This window comes from Sinocyclocheilus grahami, unplaced genomic scaffold, assembly GCF_001515645.1.
Source record: "Sinocyclocheilus grahami isolate Dianchi unplaced genomic scaffold, SAMN03320097.WGS_v1.1 scaffold529.1, whole genome shotgun sequence".
Lineage (NCBI taxonomy): Eukaryota > Metazoa > Chordata > Actinopteri > Cypriniformes > Cyprinidae > Sinocyclocheilus > Sinocyclocheilus grahami.
The window spans coordinates 598,484-625,058 of NW_015505708.1; the positions used below are offsets into that span (position 1 = coordinate 598,484).

Genomic DNA, 26,575 nt, shown 5'->3' on the forward strand with positions numbered 1-26,575 from the left:
CAAACGCGCCCGCATTCACATGCCCTTACGACCTTGAAAATAACATTCACAATCTGCTCCATTATTCCCCACTGCTGTCTTCTTCAATTCAGCCGTAATTCTTCTCGCCAAGTTTTATTTGTGTGAGTCTTAGATAAAATCAATGCCGCAATTGGAGAAAAGCACCACCTAAACATACTAAATCACGGATCCGCATCATTAGGCAGTTGTCAGACTGCTCCAGCCCAAGGGAATGCTGGGATGTCTGTCGGGTCATCTGCAAGTCAGCCGTGCATAGTTGCCTTCTTCCCCAAAAAAGATAGATAAGGGCGCAAGGTCAAACCGAGGGATTTACGCTGCTGGAATAAACTGCGTTGAAGTCGTCAGAAGGATGTTGGAAACCAACCATTTCATCATGTCGACTTCTTTAAGCTCTGGGGAAAAGAGCTTTGTCAGACGTTGGCATTTCACGGAGGTTGTGACAGATTGGAGCTAACTCTGGGCATCTGGCAGGCTTTCGATTCTTTTTTTGGAAATGTGGATGCAGAGTTTTGCCAGCCCCTGTTGGCCTGCGTCGAATTGATAACAGTTGTCTGTGGGTTATTCAAACCTTTGTATACTTGTTTCTGTCAATGGATTTGGGATAATGTTTCAAGCTTGACACCATTGTGTCAAAATAAGACGTAGCACAAAGTCTCAGCGTAAGTGAAATGAACCAGTGCATCATGAGATTGTTGTATCAAGCTCTTTTTGAGAGTAGCATTCACCTCTTCGTTTGACCCCAGTGCAGAGACAGATTTGACCACTGAAGGAAGTCGATTTCAGACTCTGTGTGGGTGAATCTTTTTTCTTCCTCTCAGTATCTATCTTCTCTTCTCTGTCTTTCTTTTCAACGCCCACATCCCTATATGTTATCATTGTAGGGCTTGAATGGAAACCGGCAAGCGTTTTAGAGTCTAGGCATTGTACCATCAACCCTCGGATGCGGTACAAACAGCAACTGTTCCTCGCCTTGGCAGCTTATCATCACCTTTGTGATATTCGGCGTATGAGTGTGTATGTGTTTGTCTTTTCTGTAAACAACAAGGGAGCGCACTCTTTTCTTCCATTCCTCCCTCTGTGTCTGAGGAAGATAGAGGGATATGGGCTGGTGGAAATGTGTCATCTGTTCCTAAGCTTTGATGGTCCTTGTCTCACCGGGTTTCTTTGGACTCAATCAGCAGGCCCATGTGTAGAGCGAGCCCAGACCTGATCACCTTTCCTCCCTTTATCCAATTCCGCTGTGTTTCCTTGCCAAAAAACCCCCAAGGCATTTGCCATCTCCACAAACCCTCTATTCATAACTCAGCACACATTCAGAAGGAATATTTAAACAGTCTTGACACATTCTCTAGAAAGATGCTGTTTTGTAGCGTCAGATCTTATTGTTTGGAGACACGTTGTTTTTTTAACATTAATGTACATCTAAAAGGTTTCGAAAGACGAAACAATTGTCTCTGTTGACATGTAAGTAAATCCATTTTTCTGATATGACATGTCATTGTCTGCATGTAACAACGTTCCCAAAAGGGCAGTAAACACGTCTATGAGGAATTCCCCAGTGTTACAGAGTTTACAGAGACCAAACGTGAATGTCAACACTCTTTTGCTGAAACGAAACCATGTTGGGACACCATATATAATTCATGGCATGATGTCTGTTGTTAAAGTGCCCATGAAACCGACTTTACTACTGTACTTTGATATATTTCCACTACCTGGTCTCATGGCAAAAACATACCTGGGGGCACTTTTTCGCAAGATGCGAAATACATACCAATAAGTACATATCACTGCAGTTTCCAAAATAAATGAACACTAGAGGCAGTAAAACTCTTACACCTTTTATTCCTTTTCACACAAATTTACAGAGTTTCGATTAATAAAGTGATTAATTTGAATACTGATGCTTTTGAATGTTAGCATCGCACATATCCAGCTTCATATCTATGTGTTTTCATAGATGGTTGGTTTGTTCGGTAGCTCACGGAGTACGGAGACTTGAGAGGTGAGAAGCTCTGGTTCGAATCCCGTGTAACTACGGTTTGACAAAACAGTTCAAATCTGCATATAAGGAAGTTAAAATGGCACGATTGCATCAACAAATGCGTTTTTATATCAGTTTTGCATTTGTTGACACTATCGGGTAGGTTTAGGGTTGGTTTCCAACACGATAGAGCATTAAATTTTAGCGACAGTCCCCGGATATTTGAATTCTGAACTGCCGCAATATGTACCTGAAGCAACGTAATAAAAACACAGCAATACGTATCTATATCAACGTAATAAAAAGTGCCAGAGTTCACGTATTGAACCCATGTTTTAGCGCCACTCAGTGGACATTTCTCTTTGAAACTGCGGTGAAACGTGCAGTAAGGTACATAAAAATGGTGTTGCAGAAAATTACCCAGAGGTACGTGATAAATAAGAAAAAGGGTGGAACTTGATTTTGGATTGTGAGCTGTTTTCATAGATGGTTGGTTTGTTCGGTAGCTCACGGAGTACGGAGACTTGAGAGGTGAGAAGCTCTGGTTCGAATCCCGTGTAACTACGGTTTGACAAAACAGTTCAAATCTGCATATAAGGAAGTTAAAATGGCACGATTGCATCAACAAATGCGTTTTTATATCAGTTTTGCATTTGTTGACACTATCGGGTAGGTTTAGGGTTGGTTTCCAACACGATAGAGCATTAAATTTTAGCGACAGTCCCCGGATATTTGAATTCTGAACTGCCGCAATATGTACCTGAAGCAACGTAATAAAAACACAGCAATACGTATCTATATCAACGTAATAAAAAGTGCCAGAGTTCACGTATTGAACCCATGTTTTAGCGCCACTCAGTGGACATTTCTCTTTGAAACTGCGGTGAAACGTGCAGTAAGGTACATAAAAATGGTGTTGCAGAAAATTACCCAGAGGTACGTGATAAATAAGAAAAAGGGTGGAACTTGATTTTGGATTGTGAGCATTGCATATCAGAATAGATGCAGATCTGTATGCGGTTGGCTTAACTGGCTTAAAAATTACGGTCCCACTTTATATTAGCTGGCCTTAACTACTATGTAATTACATTTAAATTAATAATTTGATGCAATGCATTTAAGTAATTTCTGTAATACATTTATAATTACAATGTTGACCCATGCCTTACACCTTAACCAACCCTTAAACCTACCCATACAACCAAATCTGTATCCCAGCTCAATAGCATATAAAGTGTTAAAATATGAACACAATAAGCACATTGTACTTATTTTTGATGTAAGTACATAGTAGCCACCTAATATAAAGTGGAACCAAAATTACAATGGCAATTAAAATGTATTATATATGTAAATAGGCAGACTGACGTGAAATATAAAGTCTGTGAGATGTTAAATGAAAAGTCTCAGTCTCTCTTACTTTTTTCAAATGATAAAATACAAGTGAATTGTGCCTTGTGAGGTGATGAGTATAAGGTGACCTTTCTGTTCATCAGTCTCTCGGCTGCTGCAAACTCTTCTTGGAAATTGCAAACAAAATGGATGAATGGCTGCTTTTGGCAGACAGGTGGAAAGTGTTGAAACTCCAGTTAGAGGCAACAAACGGCTTCAGTTTGACGGTGACAGTCAATCGCAGTTTATATTCAGAACAGTGGGAGTTTCGAAAACGTTTGTGTCACTACTGTGTGACTAAACTCATGAATAATACATAATGTCATGAATTAGTAAGCAAACATAAGTCCTAAGCTTCACCTCCGAGGTATTTAAAGCTTGAAAATCTCTAATATTAACAAAAAGACACTGTGGTTCACTAACACTAAGGTACCATGACATTAATAATCTGTTATATTTGTATATCTGTGTAATTTTCTCAAATCTGGTCAGGGTCCAGAGGTTATTTTCAAGAGACACCCTAGAAATTAAATTCCCTCAAGAGTATCAGGACCTATATTTACCTTTTGATCCAAAGGATGTTGTCTTTTACTATATGGTTTCCACATCATATTGGACCATTAGGACCCATGCAGATCACAGAGTGGGCGCCCCCTGCTGGCCTCACTATGTCCTCCAGCATTCACAGTGTCCCAACAATGTCCTATCAGTCCTGCAGCACTGCAAAAAGCTTTATGTGCTCGTCTTAAGACCCAAAAAGAAAATTATTAAGTCTGCTCTTTAAAACAAAGAAATTGTTTTGTTATATTCTTTTTTTGTTTAATTATTTGATATTTAATCTGCAGTTCTCAGATGAAACACTAAACATTTATATACCATTTTTCACAATACATGCTGTTTAAAAGAAACTTTACAGGGAATAGTTGTTTTTGCTTCGCTTCTCTTCGTTTTTTGTTTGTTTGTTTGACCATCTAACAGTAGTGGAACTGCTTTTACTTATTTTATATGCAACTTTACAGACAATAATTTTGTCTCTTACCTTACTTAATTGCAATAGTTAGTTGTTGCTGTTGTTGTTGTTTTGTGTTGTTTTGATCCTCCAACAATGAGTAGAAGAGTAGAAGTTTCAGTTGGGATGATTTCATTTTGACGGAAACAAAAAGTGTCCATGTAAACATTGGTGATTGTGTGACAGACATGTAATGCATTGCACATTTACAGTAAATCGTTTTTATGAATGGTTCCACCAACATAGTGCTTTAAAACAATGCTGTTTAAGAACTTTAGCACATAAACTTTAGTATATGCTGAAACATGCATACTTTTTTGTTATATGCTTTGATATTTAATGCCTGATTGTTGACTTAATGCCCACACTGAGGAATATTTGGAGTTAGAAGTGTGACGTCCCTTATTTATTGTATAATCCTTGTTTGAGCAAGAGGGTGCCTTTCTTTGTCTTTTAGTTATTTGGCCGTATCTCCCCAGGAGCAGGATTTATATTTTATCTAGAGGCATAAAGTAGATTATTTTTGCCCATTTTTATGAGTTGCTCATTGCATCAAGATTGTTATTTCTTTCATTATTTTTTCATTTGAGATATTATTTTTGTATGCCTAACCCTGTATGTTTTTTAAACAGACAAAAATACAATTCCTTTCCTTTTTTGCTTTACTCGTGTCCTGAATCCTTCACTCAACCAGCTCCAGTAGACATGCTGAGATATTACCATCTGATTCCATCACTTTACCATGGTACCATTCAAACACGTTTTCAGGCAATGTGACAGTTGGATGTTTTTCCAAAAGTCCTTTTTACCTTACTGATTAGTTATTGATCACTAATGATATGTTTTTATGTCTCAGCATTAAGGGACAACCGGATTGAACTGGTTCGAGCCTCTTGGAAGGAGCTGACCATCAGCATCAGTGATGTTACTCTGTCAGATGAAGGACAGTATACATGCTCGCTCTTCACCATGCCTGTCAAGACCTCCAAGGCCTTCCTGACTGTGTTAGGTAAGACCTCTCGTAGAACAGTCTCCCTCTCATCCTCATCAATCTGTGCTTTTAAGGTGAACACACTCATCACTGATCTGGGGTCAGTGAGTTCTCTCCCATCACATGATCTTGTTTTTGCACTTTGGTGGCACAGGGAGTGATGTAAATTAAATATTTTCTCACTGGCTGATGGAGCCATTAGATGTGTCACTGTGTGCTTTGGTTTATGATCCAAAGCACACTAGATGATCCTTGTGCTAGAATCTGCAGTTCTCACTCTGTACACTGTATATTTATATACAACTTTTACCTTATTTTTATATACAGCTTTTCTCAATACATATTGATTACAAGTACATTTACAAACAATAGTTGTTTTTGTTTTGCTTGTTTTGGGGGGGGGGTTGTGTTTGTTTTTTATACAATACATATTATTTACAAGTACCTTTACAGACAATTATTGTTGTTGTTGTTGTTTTGTGTTGTCCAACAGTGCTGGGACTACTTTTACCTTATTTTTATATTAAACTTTACAGACGATAATTTTGTTTTGTTGTGCTTTTTTATCCAACAGTAGTGGGATAACATTTTATTTGTTTATGCACAGCTTTTTTGTAAAGTACATACAAGTACTGTTTACAAGTACCTTTACAGACAATAGTTGTTGTTTTTTGTTTGTTTGTCTTGTGTTTTTTATTATAATAGTTTTGAATTGTTTGTTTGTTTGTTTTTTTGTAAACGTACCTTTACAAACAATAATTGTCATTTTTTTATTTGTTTTGTTTTGTTTTTTTGTTTTGTTTTAAAGGGGTCATATGTTGTTGCTAAAAAAATAACATTATTTTGTGTATTTGGTGTAATGAAATGTGTTTATGTGGTTTAAGGTTCAGAAAACACATTATTTTCCACATACTGTACATTATTGTTTCTCCTCTATGCCCCGCCTTTCTGAAACGCGTTGATTTTTACAAAGCTCATCAGTCTGAAAAGTGAGGTGTGCTCTGATTGGCCAGCTATCCAGTGCGTTGTGATTGGCCGAATACCTCAAGCGTGTGACGGAAATGACTCCGCTTCGTCCACGGTGAAAGCCAATCCACAGCGCGAAGTTGATGTATTTCCTCAGCGACCAGCACGGCTCAGCTCCAGGCATGACGAAGGGGATATCGTCCTCCAAACAAAGTAGTTTTGCTTTCACAATGAAACACACAGCGCCTTCATGACATGGCGGCGGCGGCGGCAACAATAATACTACAGCGAGAATAAAAGTTACGCCTTTTTTCTTTGCGTGAACATTTGGGCGGCGTTATGCAAATCTTCCCACATCGTGACGTAGACATGTGGGGGCGTGTTAGAACGAGCCGTTTTAGGTAGGTGTGGTTGACTCTTAACTTTTATAAAGAATATCTCTTTGGATTTGAGACTTTAGTCTTTGCAACTTTACAGATCTTCTTTATGCACCAAGAGCTTGTAACACTCCAAAGAGAAAGGAAAAATTTAAAATCGCATCATATGACGCCTTTAAATCATCAAACAATATTGGGACTACTTTTTCTTTGTTTATAAACAGCTTTTTTATATAATACATATTGTTTACAATTACCTTTACAGACAATATTGTTTGTACTTTATTATAATTGTTTTGTTTACAAACAATAGTTGTCATTTTTGTTTGTTTGTTTTAATTCTATGTTGTTTTGATCAGTCAACAGTGGTGACACTACTTCACCTTATTTTTATATACAACTTTACAGACAATATTTTTGTTTTGTTCTGTATTGGTTTTGTTTGTTTTTGTTTTAAATCATGCAACACTGGTGGGGCTACTTAATGTTAATATACAATACGTATAGTTTATACGTATATTTACAGACAGTAGTTGTTTGTTTGTTTATTTTTGTTGTGTTTTGTTTTGTTTATTCAGCAAAGCTGGGACTATTTTTATAGACAAATAAGCTTTTGATACTGCATTATGCGTCCAGCGTTTTGTCACACTATGAGCCCTATCATACACCCGGCTCAATGCGGCGCCAGGCGCCATGCAAGTGTTTTTTGCTAGTTTCAGCCCAACACAGTTGTCATTTTCACGTCCTGCACCACATTATTTAAATAGCAAATGCATTTGCGCCCATTTGTGAGCCGGTGTGTTGCTATTTTGAGGCAATTGAAATAGACTGCGCCATTGACCAACAAAAACCTTGTATAAAGTCTGGCACAATATATTTTTTTGTTATGTAAAGAGTGAGTTAATGATATGCGCCTATAGGCGGGTGCACAACAAGCGTAAACTTTTCTTATTACACACACAGGAACGTGCAGCAGCACACAAACATTTTTAAAAATTAAAAATTAAAGGATTAAAATGTAAAAGATTATTATTGTGTACATAAATATAAAAATGCCTACATGTCATAATGGATAGTCTTTGCATGTATCAGAATTACGCGCACGAGCAGATCCGTTCCCTCACTAGAGAAGCATTCTGTTTTTCCGCTTGTAAATTCCACCATGTAAATTGCGAATCCGCCATGGCGCGAGCGCAACTGGCTGTTAAAGGGAATGGGAGATGAGACTCTGATTGGTTTATGGCATGTTATGCCCAAAACACACCCATTACTCAATTAGAGTATAGGGACAACCCTTTTAGACTGTGCGCCAGCGCGCAGACCATTTTTCCCGTCCTTAAACTAGCAAAAGTGGATTCGGACACGCCCTAAGCGCAATTGCGCCGTGCACTTTAGACCATGCGTTTAGATCGTTAAAATAGGGACCTATATGTTACATGTTTTACGTTAACGTAAAATTGTTAAGTCAGTTTTCTAATTTGTTCATTTTAACACTTACTCTGGTGTGTTACTGTAACACAGTTTGTGTTAGTGGTTTGGTTTGATGTAGAAAAGACTGTGGTAGAAACCAAAACGCATGTGTGTTCTCCATCTCTATCGCTCAACAAATGCTTCCTTTTACAGTAAAATCACAAAATATACCATACAGCAGAATATGTCAATGTACTGAAATATATCTACTGACAAACTTATATATATAAACTGACAAACATGTTTTATATTTAAAAAATGTCAGTCGAGCAACATTTGAATTTCAGGCAAGAAATATTCTTCTAAACCACATCATGTTCAGGTGGGGACTGAGCCCTGAAATCGTAAATTTCTATCAGTGCTGCCTATAATCCTCTTCCTCTGTTTGTATATCAGGTGTTCCAGCGAAACCAGAAATCACAGGCCTCTCGAGACCTGCCCAGGAGGGGGAGGACGTCACACTGACATGCACCACATCTGGCAGCAAACCGGCTGCTGACATCCGATGGTTCAGAAACGACAAGGAGGTGCAAGGTAAACAAATCCCCTCGGATAGCCTAGAGTTGATTTTGTGCAATGAACAGTTGCACATTTTGTCAGTGTGCAAGTGGTACATGGTGCGTAATGTGTAGCTTTACACCAGCACCTTCATGAATTGTGCAGCTCTTTACAAAGCATCTCACAGTAGAACCCTGCATTGCTATGCATTAAAAGTGAAGTGTGTCATTTACCAGTTTAATGTGCATGGACAGAAATTGTTTTACAAATAATGTCTGAGGTACAATTATTAACACAGGATGTGATTTCATGCACTTATTCAGAGATCTTTCCAGGCATTTCTAAGGTGGGAGTGTCTGGGTGTGTGTGAGACAAAGACCATTCTTAAAGAAAAGAAAAATCGGTAACACTTTAGTATAGGGACCAATTCTCACTATTAACTAGTTGCTGATTAGCATGCCTATGATTAACATACTGGCTGTTTATTAAAGTACATATTCTGCATGACATTAATATACATCCCTAATCCTACCTAATACCTAAATTTAACAACTACCTTACTAACTATTAATAAGCAGCAAATTAGGAGTTTATTGAGACAAAAGTCGTAATTAATGGTTTGTTAATAGCGAGAATTGGACCTTAAAATAAAGTGTGACTGAAAAATATTTTTAAAAATCTATCTTAAAACATGTAGGTAAGATTTTTCTTAAAATATAATCTACTGTATATAGTCATGTTGGTTTTTATGTGGTTTTGAAAAACTTTAACTAGTTTACATTAACTAGTATGTGATTATTACTTTTTGCATGTGATCAAGTAAAAAGTAATAACATATTTTTTTTACCTTGAATACATACAAAACATCTTATCATTTAAAAAAATAGATATATGTATGTAAATGATAAATTATGTTTTTGAAAGAAGTCTTATTCTTAACAAGGCTGTATTAATTTAATCAAATATACCATTAAATAATAATAATAATGTGAAATATTATTCACATTTTAAATGTTCTATTTTAATATGTATAAAAATTTAACTTATTCCTGTGATGCAATGCTGAATTGTCAGTGTCACATGATCCTTCTGAATTCTTAAGAAACCTTTGTTGTGCTGGAAATCATGATACTTTTTTCAGGACTTTATATTTGATGAATAAATAAAAACAAAAACCGCATTTATTTTAATTGCAAATCTATTGTGCTCATGTAAATGTTTTACCAAAACTTTTGATTAATTACATGATGAATAAAAGTATTAATTTATATTTAAAAACAGTTATTTTATTTAATCACTGGCTCAACCGATGAGGTAAAACAAGGCTACATATTTATCTGAACAATGTACCTTATCAGACAGGAAAGATTTTTTAAAAAGGAATTGCGTCTCTTGAGTCAATCCGTTGTACGATAGCACAGCATACAGTAACACATCAGTTCAACTTTAACCAATATGTTACCCCAGACATCCCTCTGAGGGCTGAGACATGCACATCTCAGGCAGAAGCCCCAGTCGGTTGATCTGGTGCTGGTGATTGATGGCCTGAGACTCCGTCAGACAGGCCCAACTCAGAGATGGCATTCACGCAAGCCGCACTTAAAGGCCAGTGGCACGCGGGAACAGAGCATCACAGCCGGACCGCCTGTCAGTCACTCTGATTCAAAGGAATCTCGCTCTGTGATCTGATCTTGTGAGACGGATTTGATGTGCTTCTGGAGACCAGCACGCAGGCCCAAACAGAATATGTAACATGGTGCGATACCGCTCACTTTAGGATGGTCAGGGAGATACGAAGCTTTGTGGAACGGGTCACGTTGATGGATACCCTGGCTGCCGTTGACAGAACTTCCAGTGCGGGCTGTGCTTGCGACTCTTGAAACTTCAGCACAAATCCAGGATCTCCTGAGAGCTTATTTACCACTGGGATTGCCAATGTTTTTTTTTTTTAGATGCAGTTTACTATATCTAGATCTGTGCTAAATATACTACACTAATTTCCTGTGGGCCAATCTTTCACTTGCTTTTTATGCTGTTCTACCACATCTGGATGGGATTGTACCAGCCATTCCTGAGGACTTTCTTAAAATGGGACATGAAGTTGACAGCAGGTGTTTAGTAACTACTAGTTAATTTGAACCTAAATTTGTTCTTAATTTGGTTGCACCGTTTGTTCTTAAAGGAACAGTTCACACATTTTTTTTTCTGCTGCAGAACACAAAAAGGATATTTTGAAAAATGTTGGTAACTGTTTTGACTTCTATTATATGTGCAAAAAACAACAACAAACTTCTCTCAAAATATCTGTAATGTTTGACAGAAGAAAAATTCAGAAAGGTTTGAAATGACATTAAAATGAAGTCAAAATGTAAATTTTTTTTGGTATCCCATTATTTGGTATTTTTGGGATCCCTTTACTTTTTACATTTGAAATTTAAAATTTGTAAATGGTAATACATTTTATTAAAATATATTTCCTATAAAAACGTCTCAGGTTACATATGTAAGCATGGTTCCCTGAGAAAGGAACGAGACACTGCGTCCTCTAGAGGTCGCTATGGGGAATGCCTTCAGTGTGACCGGTGTCTGAAGCATATACAGGTGCATCTCAATAAATTAGAATGTCGTGGAAAAGTTCATTTCAGTAATTCAACTCAAATTGTGAAACTTGTGTATTAAAGTACACAGACTGAAGTAGTTTAAGTCTTTGGTTCTTTTAATTGTGATGATTTTGGCTCACATTTAACAAAAACCCACCAATTCACTATCTCAACCAATTAGAATATGGTGACATGCCAATCAGCTAATCAACTCAAAACACCTGCAAAGGTTTCCTGAGCCTTCAAAATGGTCTCTTAGTTTGGTTCACTAGGCTACACAATCATGGGGAAGACTGCTGATCTGACAGTTGTCCAGAAGACAATCATTGACACCCTTCACAAGGAGGGTAAGCCACAAACATTCATTGCCAAAGAAGCTGGCTGTTCACAGAGTGCTGTATCCAAGCATGTTAACAGAAAGTTGAGTGGAAGGAAAAAGTGTGGATGAAAAAGATGCACAACCAACCGAGAGAACAGCAGCCTTATGAGGATTGTCAAGCAAAATCAATTCAAGAATTTGAGTGAACTTCACAAGGAATGGACTGAGGCTGGGGTCAAGGCATCAAGAGCCACCACACAGACGTGTCAAGGAATTTGGCTACAGTTGTCGTATTCCTCTTGTTAAAAGAAAACTTTTATTTTGGATGCGATTAATCGCGATTATTCGTTTGACAGCACTAACATATACGTATACACGCACACACATACTGTACATTCTTATATACTGTATATTTCTGCTTACAGTGGGGGATTTGAGCAAACATCAAACCTAAGAACTAAATATAAATCATATTGAACTACAGACAACTTCAATAATGTGGCTTATTGTGTAGAGATGTCATGTTAGTTTTCTAAGTGATCAGATTTGTAAGTAGAAAAAAAAAAACTTTAAATTTACATTGAAGGACTGACCTGAGCCTTGGGGGTGGGTGATTTTTCTAGTATGCAACAATCCAGAATACCCTAGCAACCATATGTCATGACACTCAGTACACCCTACCCTAGCAACAGCTTCAGAATGCACAAAAAGCACTTTTAGAACACCTTAGTAACACATAGCAGCTCCTTGACAACACTTGCAACATTAAAATGTAATCAAAAATGAAAAAAATCTACTTACAATATATATTTTTCTAGCTGTTCTCTGAGAAATGTAATAGCTTTTGACTGCTAGAGTTTTACCTAAACACCAGAAGTGTTACAGAGGTCTGTTCTGGAGGAGGGTGAGAAACAGCAGATTGGAGTTGTGATGAGATATGATGAGATGAGATCAACAACATACACTCATTAGAGTGAGTAAACAAAATAAACGTCATTCAGACAACTACATTATTGCCATCAAATGTCCCTCTGTTATAGAGACACTAATTTAAAAGGGATAGTTCACCAAAAATTCATCCTTTACTCACCAACAAATCATTACAATAAAATCTTCTTTGATACTTTGGGTGTGTAAATGATGATCAAATAGACTTTTTGATGTTTGGGTGTACTATTCCTTTAAAAAAAAAAATCAGCATTTCTTTACGGTTTAGTTCATCTTCAAAAAAAGGTGATCAATCATCCTGAAGCGTCAAATTATAGCATGCATCTAGAGGAGCAGGGCAGCGCCGCAGGCAATGCAAAGGGAGCGTTTGACAGACTGACGCTAGTGTTGATAGAGAGAGAGAGAAAGAGAGTGAGAGAGATGTGATTTCAGCTGCTTAGTTGCTCACAATGTCTAGCTTTCACACCACCGACCAGATATCGCACTGCACCATATTCCACAGCAATTAAAATCAACACGTATTTATTTATCACCAGATGCTGTATATGAAATTACATACCAGTCAATCGTCACATTGAGTACCAGCAGGGGCCCAAATTCATACAAAAACAATTCAAACAATAACTCTTACATATTTCGTAATAATAGCATGTTATTACCTCCACTAACAAACTGTACCATGGTGTTACCGTGAGTGTTTTGAACATTGTAACATACGGTACCATGTACACTACTGTTCAAAAGCTTGGGGTAATTTAATCATTATTTATTATCCTTTCCTAAATAGGAAATCATTCAATTCAAAATTAAATTAATCAAAATTCTAAAGTTTGCCAAATAATATTGGAACATTCATCTATTCAGTGCTTTCATCTGCCACAGTATGTAATGTATCTGAATTATACTTTTTGGGGGGCTTTTCAGCTAATATTGGCATATTCAGTCAATTAATCAGCATATGATGCAATTAATTTATTCTAAAAAAAGAATGAAAACAATTGACTTCCTTAGATCTATGTGAGTGAATACAAGAAGCGCATTATTTCCATTTTCATATCGTTTGTATCCAAATGTAATAGTTTGATTCACCTCTATGACTTTCCTTTTCAGCTCACATCATCATGTTTCACTCAGAAATATATTACATTACATGTGGCAGGTGCTAAATCCAAAGTGACTTACAGGACATTCAGGAAATGCATTTTATTAATACTAGTGTTCCCTGGGAATTGAACCCCTCAACCTTTGTGTTCCCGGCACAGTGCTTTACCAGTTGAGCATATTATAGAAGTAAAATGGGTTTGCCATTTTAGTGTTTTTCTTCAGTGCTCTATTGATGCTTTGAATAGACATCAAAGATTATATTTGGATGACAAAAAAAAGCAAAAGCAAGGACAACAAAACAACAAAGATGCTCTGAATGTTTTACTGTGTATGTGCATTAAGGGAAAGAGATACTCCCATGTTTTATCTGGGCAGGTCATGCATGTGTATGTGTAGTGAGATGTTTGCTGGAGGCAATCCTTCAGGGTGATGTTTTACGTAACCATTCATGATGCCGCTGATCCAGGGCTTGCATGGTACGCAGGCATGGCTCTAACTGCTGTTTTCTCTGGTTACTGATTCTCTATCACTTTCTGTGCTGTTCCTCTCACAGACGTTAAGTATTCCTTACAAGCTTTAAATTATGTTTTGTTCTTCGCATGTCCACAGGCTTTCCAATAAATTCCAAGCCGAAAGGGACCATGTTTTGAATTTAGGATATTAGAATATTTTCTGTTGGTGGATTGCTGTTCTTTGTCTGTGTGATTGCAAACAAAAACTTTTTCACAAACAGAAGAATGTCATGTTGTTGGTGCTGCTGAAGTTTAAGGCTAATTCCCGTATGATCAAAAATAGTAATAGAAAAAAAAACAAATTAGAAAATAAAATATTCTTATCCAACACCTCAGATGGGATTGGCCGACAGTCAGTGCTGCAGGAAGTGCAGATTTGTCATTTTTTTGTGTCATGTTTGCATACTCCAGTCAGTCTTTGTGACTTTGTATGAGTGAGTCATTTGAATCCTTCATTCAAAACACTTATTATTTCAAGAACAAACAAGTGATTGTTTATATGAGTGAGTTAAATGTTCAGTAGTGGAGATTTTTATCTAATGTCACTTATAAATAAGTATTACAACAAGCAATTAATCCTAAAAAGACAGAAAATGAGAAGTAAATGATTGAATTATTCACTCAACCGGTTAGTTCAAGAAACTTATTTAGGAGTGGAATAAGTGTCTTTGATTGAGTTGCTGAATCCAGGGCAGTGCACAGGGGGGTGGCCCAGTGGCTAGAGCCACTGCCCCTCTGCCCTCATCGGCTGAGGTGCTCCTCTCACCCCCAATAGTTTCTGTTATTATCAGCTATGGGTAATCAGGGCCGTTTCTAGCTAATATGACGCCCTAGGTGAAATCCCTATTTGTACACTTTATTTACTGTACCAATATTTTAAATTGGCCTTTGAACTTAGCTTTATTGCATGGCAAAAAAAAGTGTTACCTTGCCAAAGCACTGACAGAGCCCACTGATCTAATGGCGTTGTTGAGCGCTCCAAATGCAAACTTTGCATGCAACAATCAGGCAGTGCCAGTACGTGCGCTCATTGGAACCCCTTCAGCTGGTGGCGCCCTAGGCGACCGCCTAGCTCGCCTATGCCTAGAAACGGCCCTGTGGGTAATTGTAATGTTCTATCAAAACATCTACAATAAAGTCTAAAATTATTACAGAGTGTGCGGTCTTCTCTTTTAATTGTATATTTGTAACAACTGGATAATTTGCATTAACAAGCACTCACTCCCTTAGTGCCCCCTTTTTTGGTTTAGGCCACTGCCCCTCAAAATGTTTGTGCACGGCCCTGGTTGAATCATTAACTCAACTGATTTGTTCAGAAATACATATTCATTCAGGAATTAATAACCGTTGTAGACATGTTTGCATTAATTTAATTTGGATCTATTTTCATTGGCTGAAAAAAAACAGTAAAAAGTAACTGTCAATATTGTGCCTGAAGGTAAGTTATTTATTATTACATTTTGTGTATAAGCAGTTGTACTGATACTTGGAACAGCAGCTTTTTGTGTGGTTATTCTTGGATGTATGATACTATTCACACTGTAAGTGAAGTCATCTGAAATCTGTAAAATTTCATAATGCATGATATACTAAATGAAACATTCTAAATGTATAGTCCTGTATGTGTAACATTAGCCTGATAGGTTTTCTTGTGACTGTGTTCTGGCAGGTCAGAAGGAGGTAAACGCCACTGGGAGGTCATTCACGGTCAGGAGCACCATACACCTCAAGGTGGACAGGACAGATGATGGAGCAGCGTACACCTGTGTAGTGGAGCACATAGCTCTGGGCTCCTTGCCGCACCAGGTTACAGAAGTGCTGGAGGTCCACTGTGAGTCATATTTTTGGATCAGTTTCCCCCTGACTTTAGTTTGACAGAAACTGCTCTCAAATCAGCTGAAACAGGATGTCTGCCAGCACCAGTTTAAAGAGCAGCAGAGACAGTGTTGTGTGTACAGTAACCACAATTTAGCAATGTTTTGCAGTAGTGTAACAGTAGTTACAATTTGTTTTTCAAACTAGTCAAACATTTCTATTAACAAGTTATTTTGGTCCAAAAATAGTGGTGTGGTGATACAAAATGCTAGTAGTTTACAATGTTTCATTCTATGTGGATATAATATTTACATTGAAGATCCCTTTTCTTCATACATTTTTACATTTTGTGTTTTGGTTGCTTGGTGTTTTTATTTTGCTTTGTGTTTGTTTTATTTTGTGTTTTTGTTATGTTTTGGTTGTTTTGTGTTATTGTTTTGCTTTGGATATTTTGTTTTTGTTTTACTTTTTGTTTTAATTGTGTTTTTGTTATGTTTTGGTTGTTTTTTTTTTGTTTTTTTTTGGTTATGTTTTACTTTTTTGTTTTGTTTTATTTTGTGTTTTTGTATTGCTTTGTGATTTTTGTTTTATTTTGTGTTTTTGTTATGTTTTGTGTTATTATTTTGCTTTGGATGTTTTGTTTTTGTTTTACTTTGTGTTTTGGTTATGTTTTACTTTTTTTGTTTTGTTGTGCTTTTGTTATGTTTTGGTTGTTTTGTTTTGCCTTTTGTTTTATTTTGTGTTATTTTGTTTTGTTGTGTGTTTTTTTTTGGGGGGGGGGGGGGGGGGGTGTTTTACATTTTTCTTGTTGTTGTTGTTTTGTGTGTTTGTTTGTTTGTTTGTTTCATTCTGTGTTCCGTTGTGTCTTTGGTTTGCTTTGTGATTCTTGTTTTATTTTGTGTTTTGTTTTCTTTTTTGTTCTCAATCCAGATCCTCCTCAGGTACAGATTGTGCGCTCAGTAATAGTACCTCAGGAAGGACAATACTTCAAACTGGAGTGTGTATCCAAAGGCAACCCACTGTGAGTGCAGCGTTCTTTTAATCACCTACGTGAACATTGTTTGAATATGGTTTGTCTTATGAAGTTGAACTTGCAGAATCATCACGTCCCTTATCTGCATGCCGAGAACAAAAAGCAATAATACTAAATCAGATTGTGATATTTGGGAGAGATTTAGTGAGTCATATAATCGTCTAGAGACAGTTGTAACTCTTTTAGAGTGACCTTTCAGAGGTAGAGGACAAAACCGTAAAAAGTTCCTTGAGCAGAAATAACAAAATGAGAGACAAATCTTTTCTGCCACCAACCTACTAAACCTATGCCCTAAACAGATTAAAGGATTAGGTTCGACCAAAATATTTACAATAGAAGTACAACAGGGGGCATTTATATATTATATGTGTTCTTGTGTTCAAAAATAGCTTGACAGATTTTTTTGTTGTTTTGTTTTAATGTACTAAAACTAAGAAATATATAGTAAAAAATCTACATAAACTAGCAGAAACTGCTCGTTTTCTGGCACTGCATGACAATTTCAATATTTTAATATAATATTTTAATAAAATAACAGCTTCCTTGCAGTTTTGGGAATGTGTGTATCCTTTGTTAAATTATATAATTTCTTGCAATAGCATGTATGAACACAAAATCAAACTTAAAATGACTAAATTAAATTAAATTACTATGCAAAAAAAAAATCACGTTTGTGAACCTTCCTGTTATGGGGCTGACGAGACGTGAGACATGCGGATCCATGTGCAAAGCTTTATTAAGCAGAGAGGTCAGAAACACAGGCAGGGTCAAACAAGGGCAAACAGGTATATGGCGGGCAAGACACAAGATTAATCCTAGGGCTAGCGAAGGTCATCGAACGGCGAACAGAATCAAAAAGGGACAAGACTAAAGTGATAAATCCAGGAAGACAGGCAAAGATCAGAACCGAGAAAACTGACAAGGCAAGACAAAACAAGGAAACAAAACTAGTAGGCTAAGTAATACTCAGCAGAGAAAGGTGGTTAGAGTGGGTGTTATATAGTGAGTGAGGTGATTAGAAACAGCTGTGTGCAATCAGTGCGGTTTGCAAATCGTGCAAAGAATGATGGGATATGTAGTCCAGGGTGCTATGCAACAGTTTGTGTTGTGCGAGAGTCAATGTAATGGAAAGGGTGACCTCTGGTGGTGAATAAACGGAAGTCCATGGACTGAATTTGTGACACTTCTTATGTACAGACATACCAGTCTTTTCAGAGTTTTTTACTTTTCTGAGGCCTCAAGCTATATTATTCTTTCATTTTCAGGCCTGAGCCAGTTTTTTGGACAAAAGATGGAGGTGAGCTTCCTGATGTTGAACGAATGATTGTGGAGGGTAGAGATCTAATCATAACCACACTGAACAAAACAGACAATGGCACATATCGCTGTGAGGCCAGCAACCACCTCGGCACCAACAGGGATGAATTTACACTGTATGTGTATGGTAAGTACTTCTGGGTCATCATAACCTCTGGAGGGCAATAAATCCATGAGTTCATTTATTTATATTCTCATGTGTTCTCATTATTTATTTTATTTGTGAAAGTTTATGTTAATATCCATCGTAATCCACGTCAAAACACACATACGCACTCAGTAAATTCCTCCTGGCCTAGTTTATAGGAGTTTTGTGTGTTGAGGGTATACAGCAGAAACTGCTGGTGGCTGCAGTATTTGCCACCAAAGTGAGACGGAGCCAGAAATGATAAGTTGGTTCTCCAAAACAGGAAGCAAAGCAAGAGAAGAACACACAATTAAGGGTCCACTGCTAATGCAGATAACATTTGTCAAGCAAAAATTGGAAGGAAGATACAGAGCGCTTGGGACAGAGATGGATTTGTAGCATCGCTTTTTAATAGGCCCAACAGCAATCTTTGAGAGAAATCATTTGGAAGGTACACATTTGTTGTACTAAAAACAAAGACGCTGGATTGGTCTCAACAGGAGGGGCCTTTATGGACAGGACGCCTTTTGAAAGTCGAGTCCACAGCTCTCCATGCCTTTCCATTGCCCCAGATTTATTTGGAGACAAACAGACGCACAAAATAAAGACTAGCGGGGAAGCTCTACAAATGAATCAGTTACAGAAAGTTATCTGTTAGCATAACAATATATTAGTGACATGCTAACTACTTTTGAATAGTCGTCGACTGAAATTAACACTTTTTGTTGCAGCATTTACTATAGCAAAAACTAACCAATCAAACCTCGGCCCCCAGGTTAAAGAGATGAGAGGAAGCGAGTGACAGACAGGTGTAGAGAGAAAAAGAGAGGGAGAATCTCATTCACATGACTCATTACCTTCTAATTCATCTAGATGTCTGACTTCACCCGAGTGATATTTATTAAGCCCTTCCTCTCAGGATGAGTTGTCCGACTCGGCTCTCGAATGAACCTAATTTGCTAATGGTACGACTGCCAAGTGGCAATAAATGTCAGTTGAATTCACGCACTCCCTATTCATCTCCAGTTACCGTTTTAATTTCCGTTTATTAATGTGTCTGCTGGTAGGTACACTTTATTTTGCAGAGGACAGATATAAATGTGAATGTCTGATGTTTAGGAAAGGCAATAAATACAAAGTAGGATGGCAAATTGTGTTATGTTAGTATTCGGTTCAGTAGGATGGTAAATTGGGCTGTGACGTGTAACATTACTCAGTTTTGTTTTTCGTGTTTTTTCCTTAGAAATGGGTATCATAAGGAATTTAAAGATTCAGGTTCTCATTCAACTTAACCATTATTTAAAAAAATAATTATTAATGTAGTTAGATCTAACCCTTCTGAAAATGAAGTGTGCTTAATTCTATTGAATGTGCACTTGTAGTGTACTTCAAAACATATAAGTATATCTTTTTTTTTAAATGTACTTGCAGATAATATAATATTAATGAAAGGCTACATAAGTGTACTTAGTGCATGTTTCTTAAGACACTTAAGTACACTTTTAAAAAGTGCACTTTGTAATAATGTCAACATTTTAAAGTACTTTTTAAATAATTGTTTTAATTTTTTGTTGTGCTTTAATAAAGTACACTAATTTTGATGTGTTGACTATGCTACAGCAAATATTCTATACAACTATAGTGTGATGTTCTATATTACATTTAAAGTTAATATATTTTAAATGTGCTTTTAAAAAAATTTAATTGTTACTTCATTGTAATTTACAAATGTGTAATTACAAATATATTTAAATACATGACACAAGTATCAATACTAATGACATTAAACTATACTTTAGTTTACTGTAAATGCTCATTAGTACATTCAGCAGTACATCTTAATCATATTTCAAATACAATAGAAGTAATTATGAAATTACATATAAAAATGTATTCAAGTCCTACTTAATTGGGTCAAAAACAAAGTGCTCTAAAGTTCAGCTATTTGTATTTAATATAAATGTAAACTACAGTACATTTTCATTTAATTTCAATTAACATGCAGTTAAATGTCTAAAAAAAAATGCCATTCAAGTTTGCGGTTAAGTATAATATATTATTTTCGTAATAACGTTTTCTAAAAGTATGCTAAAGTGTACTTCTAAGGGAATAATTGTTTAAAACTACAGTATACAGTAAACAAATACAATACAGTTATTTTTTTAATTGAAGTGGCATTTAATGGCATCTTTAAAGGTGAAGGGTGTCACATTTGCACCACTTTCACTGCTTCGACTTATAAAAATAAGAACTCCTTTAACAGGTTTCCTTCTATTACACCTCCACTCCAACTGCCATTGGTCGAACCAACAGTTAGCCCCGCCCACAAACTCACCCCATTGGTTCGAGCCAATGATACTACAGTATGTTGGGTTTCTGAGGATGCTCTAAAAACATACCAATGCTTTGATAGTACCACAGTGTTTACATTTCACAGAAACTGTGCTAGTAATAGTTAATACTAGTAACGGTAATCATGATTTATATGTGTGTTTAAAGATATACATCTCTGCAACAGAGCTTCAGACCTTTGTTGTAATAAATTCTATTAAATAAATAAACAAAAAATTATAATGTGTGATGATGATGATAATAGTGTGTGTGATCACACTTTATTTTAAGGTCCAATTCTCACTATTAACAAACCATTAATTATGACTTTTGCCCCAATATACTCTTAGGTTGCTGCTTATGAATAGTTATTAAGGTAGATGTTAAGTTTAGGTATTGTGTAGGATTATGGATGTAGAATATGATCATACAGAATATGTGCTTTATAAGTAGGCCTACTAATAAACAGTCAATGTCAATAGGCGTGTCATTAGTTCCAAAAGTATTTCTCCACAAATGTTTCCCATAGGGATTAAAAAAAAAAAAAAAAAAGTGTTCATTAAAGCATTATAAGCTGTGAACCAAACCAACAAGGTGAATCACAACATAACAAACTTAGATTTAAAGCAAAAAAAGTATTTGAAATTTACCACAAATTCCACTGTTAAACATTATAATTTGAAAAACAAGCAGGCTGCTGGCTTCAACATTCCCTTCCTTGAATCTTAATACTTTGTGTTGTTTCCTGGATGATCCACGACTGTCTTTCTGTTCTGTGATAGTTGTTCATGAGTCCCTTGTTGGGTCGGAGCAGTTCACCTGCCTGCTTTTGAAAAATCCTCCAGCTCCTGCACATTCTTTGGTTTTCCAACATTTTCTGCATATTTGAACCCTTTCCAACAGTGTCTGTATGATGTTGAGATTTATATTTTCACATGAAAGACAATTGGGGGACTCATGCATAACTATTATATAAGGTGAAAACATGCACTGAAGCTCAAGAAGGCAACACAATACATTAAGAGCTAGGGGGTATGCAAACTTATGAGCACAACTGTATATATATATATATATATATATATTCTGTAGTCACTGGAGACCGCTATACGTTTGTAGCTCTATAGTGTATTCATTAGAGTTGTTCTGACATAGGTAGTAACAATATAACACAGAGCTATGCACTCCCAGGGTTTCCCCTTACTTTCCACTCTCTCCACTCTCCTATTGTATAAATCAAAGTTAAAAAAGCCCATAAAGACAAAAGCGAAGCCTCCATATATTCAGAAGTCAAGCCTGCAGCAGCAGAGAGTTTGCAAAAAGACAAGCATGAGCTAGAAAACAGCAGCATCCATACCAAATCCGATTGCTCCGCTGGATGGGAAAATCCATGTATCGGTCTGCACGCTCTTAGGTGAGTGTTATTGAGCCGCTGAGAGACCTGTGACATCTCTCCTGCAGGTGTAATGTATAGTCTAATTGTACTCAGCAGTAGGTCTGAGCAGACGAGACTCCCTCTGGCAACTCTGCGCCCCGAGTTCTCCTCTGACTTTTAAATGAGCATCAGCATTTACGTTTAATCCGGCGCTTGCTTGGAACTGTAAAATATTTATTGCTTGCTTCCTATAATCAGCATTTGTTCACTCCCAACCCCCTCTCAATTAAAACCATGAGAACAGATGAAAAAGAGTTTTGTTTACTTGCTCGGAAAAGCGTGCAAACATCCATAAAATTGACGTCTTTTCAGAAGCGCGCCCTGCTGCCGGAGCAAGAGATGAAATGCTTCCAGAGGCACTTGTGAGGCAATTTGACCCTAAACTAAATCCTTGCCAAATAGCTTGAAAATGCGGAGTTGTATTTATACTTCTTTTAACTATTTCCTCCTCTCCAGTCTTAGGTTTTATTTAAAAGAGCCAATTATGTATCGTTAATCAGTTTGGGAGACGAGTAAAGGAAGGGCACGGGAGGCAGAGACTGATCAAAACAGCTCGCGTTTGAAGCACAGGCAGAGAAAACAAGCAAGCACTCACGTTTCTGATCTAGAAGTTAAGCAGTAAGCATTAGGGAACCAAAGGACGAGCCTTGACCAACAAGAAAAACAGAAAATATACATGTAAATACAGCTGTTTTGGGCAAGGTGATATGTAAAACAGGGCAGATGCGTGAATCGCAAGAAAACATATCCAGGTCATGTTTCACTCTAAAAAAAAATGTAAAAGATAGTCAGAAACTTGACAAACTTTCATAGAATGTGTCTCAAAATGAGGCTACCTTTAGAATATTTTTCTATTTGTCTTTTGCATGAGGCCAAGCTTGAATAGAGATGTAAGCCAAAAAAACAACAACATATAGTGCGTTTCTACAGGAAGAAATCAAGATGCAAAATAGTTTTTTTTGTTAGTTATTTTTTGCTTCACAAAAAAAATATCATCTGCATAAATACATATAAATAATATCTGCACATTTTCCGTACACCAAAAGCTAAAAACATATACACCACTGTACAACATTTTGGGATCAAGATTTTTTTTAATAAATTAATACTTTTATTCAGAAAAGTAGCAGTAAAGACTTCCAAATTATTCAACAAATATGTTAAACTGTTTTCAATATATGTTGTTCTTTTGAAACATTTATTCAACAAAGAATTCTGAATATAATGAAATATAATAATATTGTTAATATATATATATATATAAAATTCAGCAAGGATGCATTAATTTGGTCAAAAGTGACAGTAAAGACATTTATGTTACAAAAAAAATAATGTTAAAAAATATTTAACAATTGTTATGAATTGTTTGCTATATATGCAGGCCTTTTGAAACATTTATTCAACAAAGAATCCTGAATATAATTAAATTAATATAATGTATTATAATAAAATATAATATAATAACAGTACAACTGTTTTCAACATTGATGATTAAAAAATAAATAAACAAATAAAAATGTTTCTTGAACATCAAAATGGAGTAATGGCTGCTGAAAATTCAGCTTTACCATCACAAAAATAAATGACGTTTAAAAAAAAAAAAAAAAGAGTAGGTCTGAGCAGTTTTATATAAAATAAAACAAAGGTAAAACATAATCCCCAAAGCTAGTAGCTTGTGGTACCATTATCGACCACTAGGGGCAAAATCCCCATCAACAACACTAAAAATTGTCTTGATTTTCTTTCATCAAAATTTTGTTTTGTATATAGTTTGAATTTGAAGTGAAACGTGGCCTAGACATGCTCTTGACAGGTTTCATGAGATTCACCCAGATCAGAAACCCTGCGGGAAACACACTCAGCCCGCAGCAGAAATGAGGCGGGAACAGTCATGCCGCGTTTGAACTACAGCGCGAATGTTGATCTTCCCATCTCTGTCTTTCTCCATCTCTCTCGCTGCCACTTCACGTCACCTCCACCTTTTTACATCAGACATTCTTTTTTTCCTCATTGTACAAATTGGACTAAAAGGTTTTTGGCTCTTGTGTTGAGGGGAAAAAAGCTAGCCACAGATGAAATTCTGGTTGTCAGACTGTCAAAGAGGTGAGAGATAAAAGGCATTTCTAATCAGACATCTGCTCTGTTTCAGTCAATCAATGGGCAGATGTAATACTCCAGTGTGGACAAACAAGCACATGGGGACAAGCAACTGACATCGTGTACCTTTAAAAAAAGTCCATAGACACTGCAAGTCGTCACTAACACATCGGGTCTCCTTCACTAATAATTGCTTGGACGCATGAAATGGTTCTTATGTTAATGAATTTTAAGTATCCTAAATGAGAAACTTCTCGGTAACGTATGTAACCCTCATTCCCCGAAGGAGGGAACGGAGATGTCACGTCGGTAATGACCGACTTTGAGATCCCAAAGTCCCAAATTCAGTCATCACCGACGTGATGTTTGTCATCCTCAAAACCAGTTCAAACACATTATAAACAGACAGAGATAACACTTCTCTAAAGCTACAACACAGCTTTTCTTGCTCTTTCACTGTATATGAATATATGCATTTAAGATGAAATATCTGTGAGTAAAAAAAAGCATCTTAACATGATTAAACCCAGAGTATATGATTTTTATGTCTGTTAGAAAGAATCTGGAAGATATATTTCATATTGTAGAAGGGTCAAGGATATATTTTAGGGGGTGAAAATCAAATAAATGTTGTTTAAAATACAAGCAACAAAATTGTAAAAAATGAAAAGCATTTTTGAAAAGTGTCAAGTGGTGTAACCAAAAAAATTATGTTCTTACATATACAATGGACAAGATTTAGTTAGTTAGTTAGTTAGTTGGTTAGTTAGTTAGTAGAACCAAGTAATACAATTGTGTAAAAAGGCATTTTTGGTCAAATGGTATTACCAAGGAAATAATAATATAATTGATTCTTACACCTAAAATATACAATTAGTATTATTATTATCATCATCATCATCATCATCAGCATCATCATCATAGTAAACAAGTAATAAAACTGTGTTAAAAAAAAAAAAAAGATTTTTTTATTTTTATTTAGGCCATTTTCAACATCAAATGTCAAGTGGTGTGACCAAGTATTATTTTTTCTTACACAATTGACAATCATTATTTATTTGACAATCTTTTTTTTCTTCCAAAATATTAATACAATTGTAAAAAAAAAAAAAAAAAAAAAACTTTGTTCAAACATGCATTTTTATTATTATAAATGTACAGTTCAAACATTTTTTTCATAAATTCAGAATAATCTGAGTACAAAATGTATTGATGAATCATGATTTGTTTGTGAAAACGTTCATATACAGATTTCACACACAAAATTTTAAGTACGTACAATGAATGAGACCCAGTGTCCCAATTTGTCATGCCGGTTCTCTCAATCTGCATAAGATAAAGAGGCTAGTAACTCAAATGACTTAACTGGCATTAATATAGTAAAAATATCTTCAGCTTCACTGGCTTGAAATACGGAGCGATTTGCATGATAAGTAGCATCATTACAGAGCAGTGTAGCGAGACGTAGCAGACATCAGAGATTAGAGTGAATGTATAGTTCTCAATATGTCCAACTGGAAGTGTTTTGCAGGATGTGTATGTTTTGTACACTGAATTTGTACTTGAAACCATCATGTCGCCCCAGTCGTCCATGTTCCATCATTCTGACTGCAGGTTAATGCAGTTGGTCGGTGTCTTCATTAATGGTTTTGAGTTTTGTGGCCAGTTTTTTTTTTTCTTCTCTCCCCTTGTGATGTCCTCACCCTTGTCTTCCCTTACTGCCCCTTTCTGTCTGCGTCCATGGCAACAGCTAAAGATTTCCCAGGTACAACCACAGGTAAATATTTTTTTGCTGGAGTGCTGACATCATTGCGAGACAGGGCGCTGTAATGTGGCTTGTGGAGTGGTGGGGCGGGTTACGCCAATTAACCTCCTCCATAGCATGAGCTGGGAGCCATTGCCTTGCATGGGAGCACTGCTGATCTTTGTGAAATGTCATGGTGCTCCATGGTGCTGTCATTCACACGAGGGACGCTTATACCAATGCTTAAACCTTTGGCCCACTTACTATCGTCAGTGAAAGGAAATTAATCTTATTATGGTTTGGAAGAGTCTGGAAGAGTTAGAAATACAGTTTATATTATATAAGGGTCAATGGCACAAGGATAGAGCTCTACTAGATGAAAAAAAAGGGAAAACATTTTTTTTTAATTGTTTAAAATGCATGTTCTTAGAAATACACTTTTTTTTTATCTGTGCCATTTTATGCATTTTTGGAAATATATATATATA

At 36.3% G+C, this 26,575-nt stretch overlaps 1 protein-coding gene across 5 annotated transcripts in view; it reads left to right on the forward strand.

Moving 5' to 3' along the window:
- The window catches only part of LOC107555276 (cell adhesion molecule 2-like), a 259,590-nt gene that overhangs the window by 220,630 nt on the left and 12,385 nt on the right, over positions 1-26,575 (forward strand). For 2 of the 5 annotated variants that reach the window (XM_016238026.1, XM_016238029.1), the window contains exons 4-9: positions 5,263-5,415; positions 8,607-8,744; positions 15,861-16,022; positions 16,937-17,027; positions 18,305-18,483; positions 26,094-26,120. In XM_016238026.1, the coding sequence (XP_016093512.1) occupies positions 5,263-5,415; positions 8,607-8,744; positions 15,861-16,022; positions 16,937-17,027; positions 18,305-18,483; positions 26,094-26,120 (750 nt within the window). The remainder of the gene's footprint in view (positions 1-5,262; positions 5,416-8,606; positions 8,745-15,860; positions 16,023-16,936; positions 17,028-18,304; positions 18,484-26,093; positions 26,121-26,575) is intronic. The other 3 variants (XM_016238028.1, XM_016238030.1, XM_016238027.1) reach the window with 2 other exon arrangements.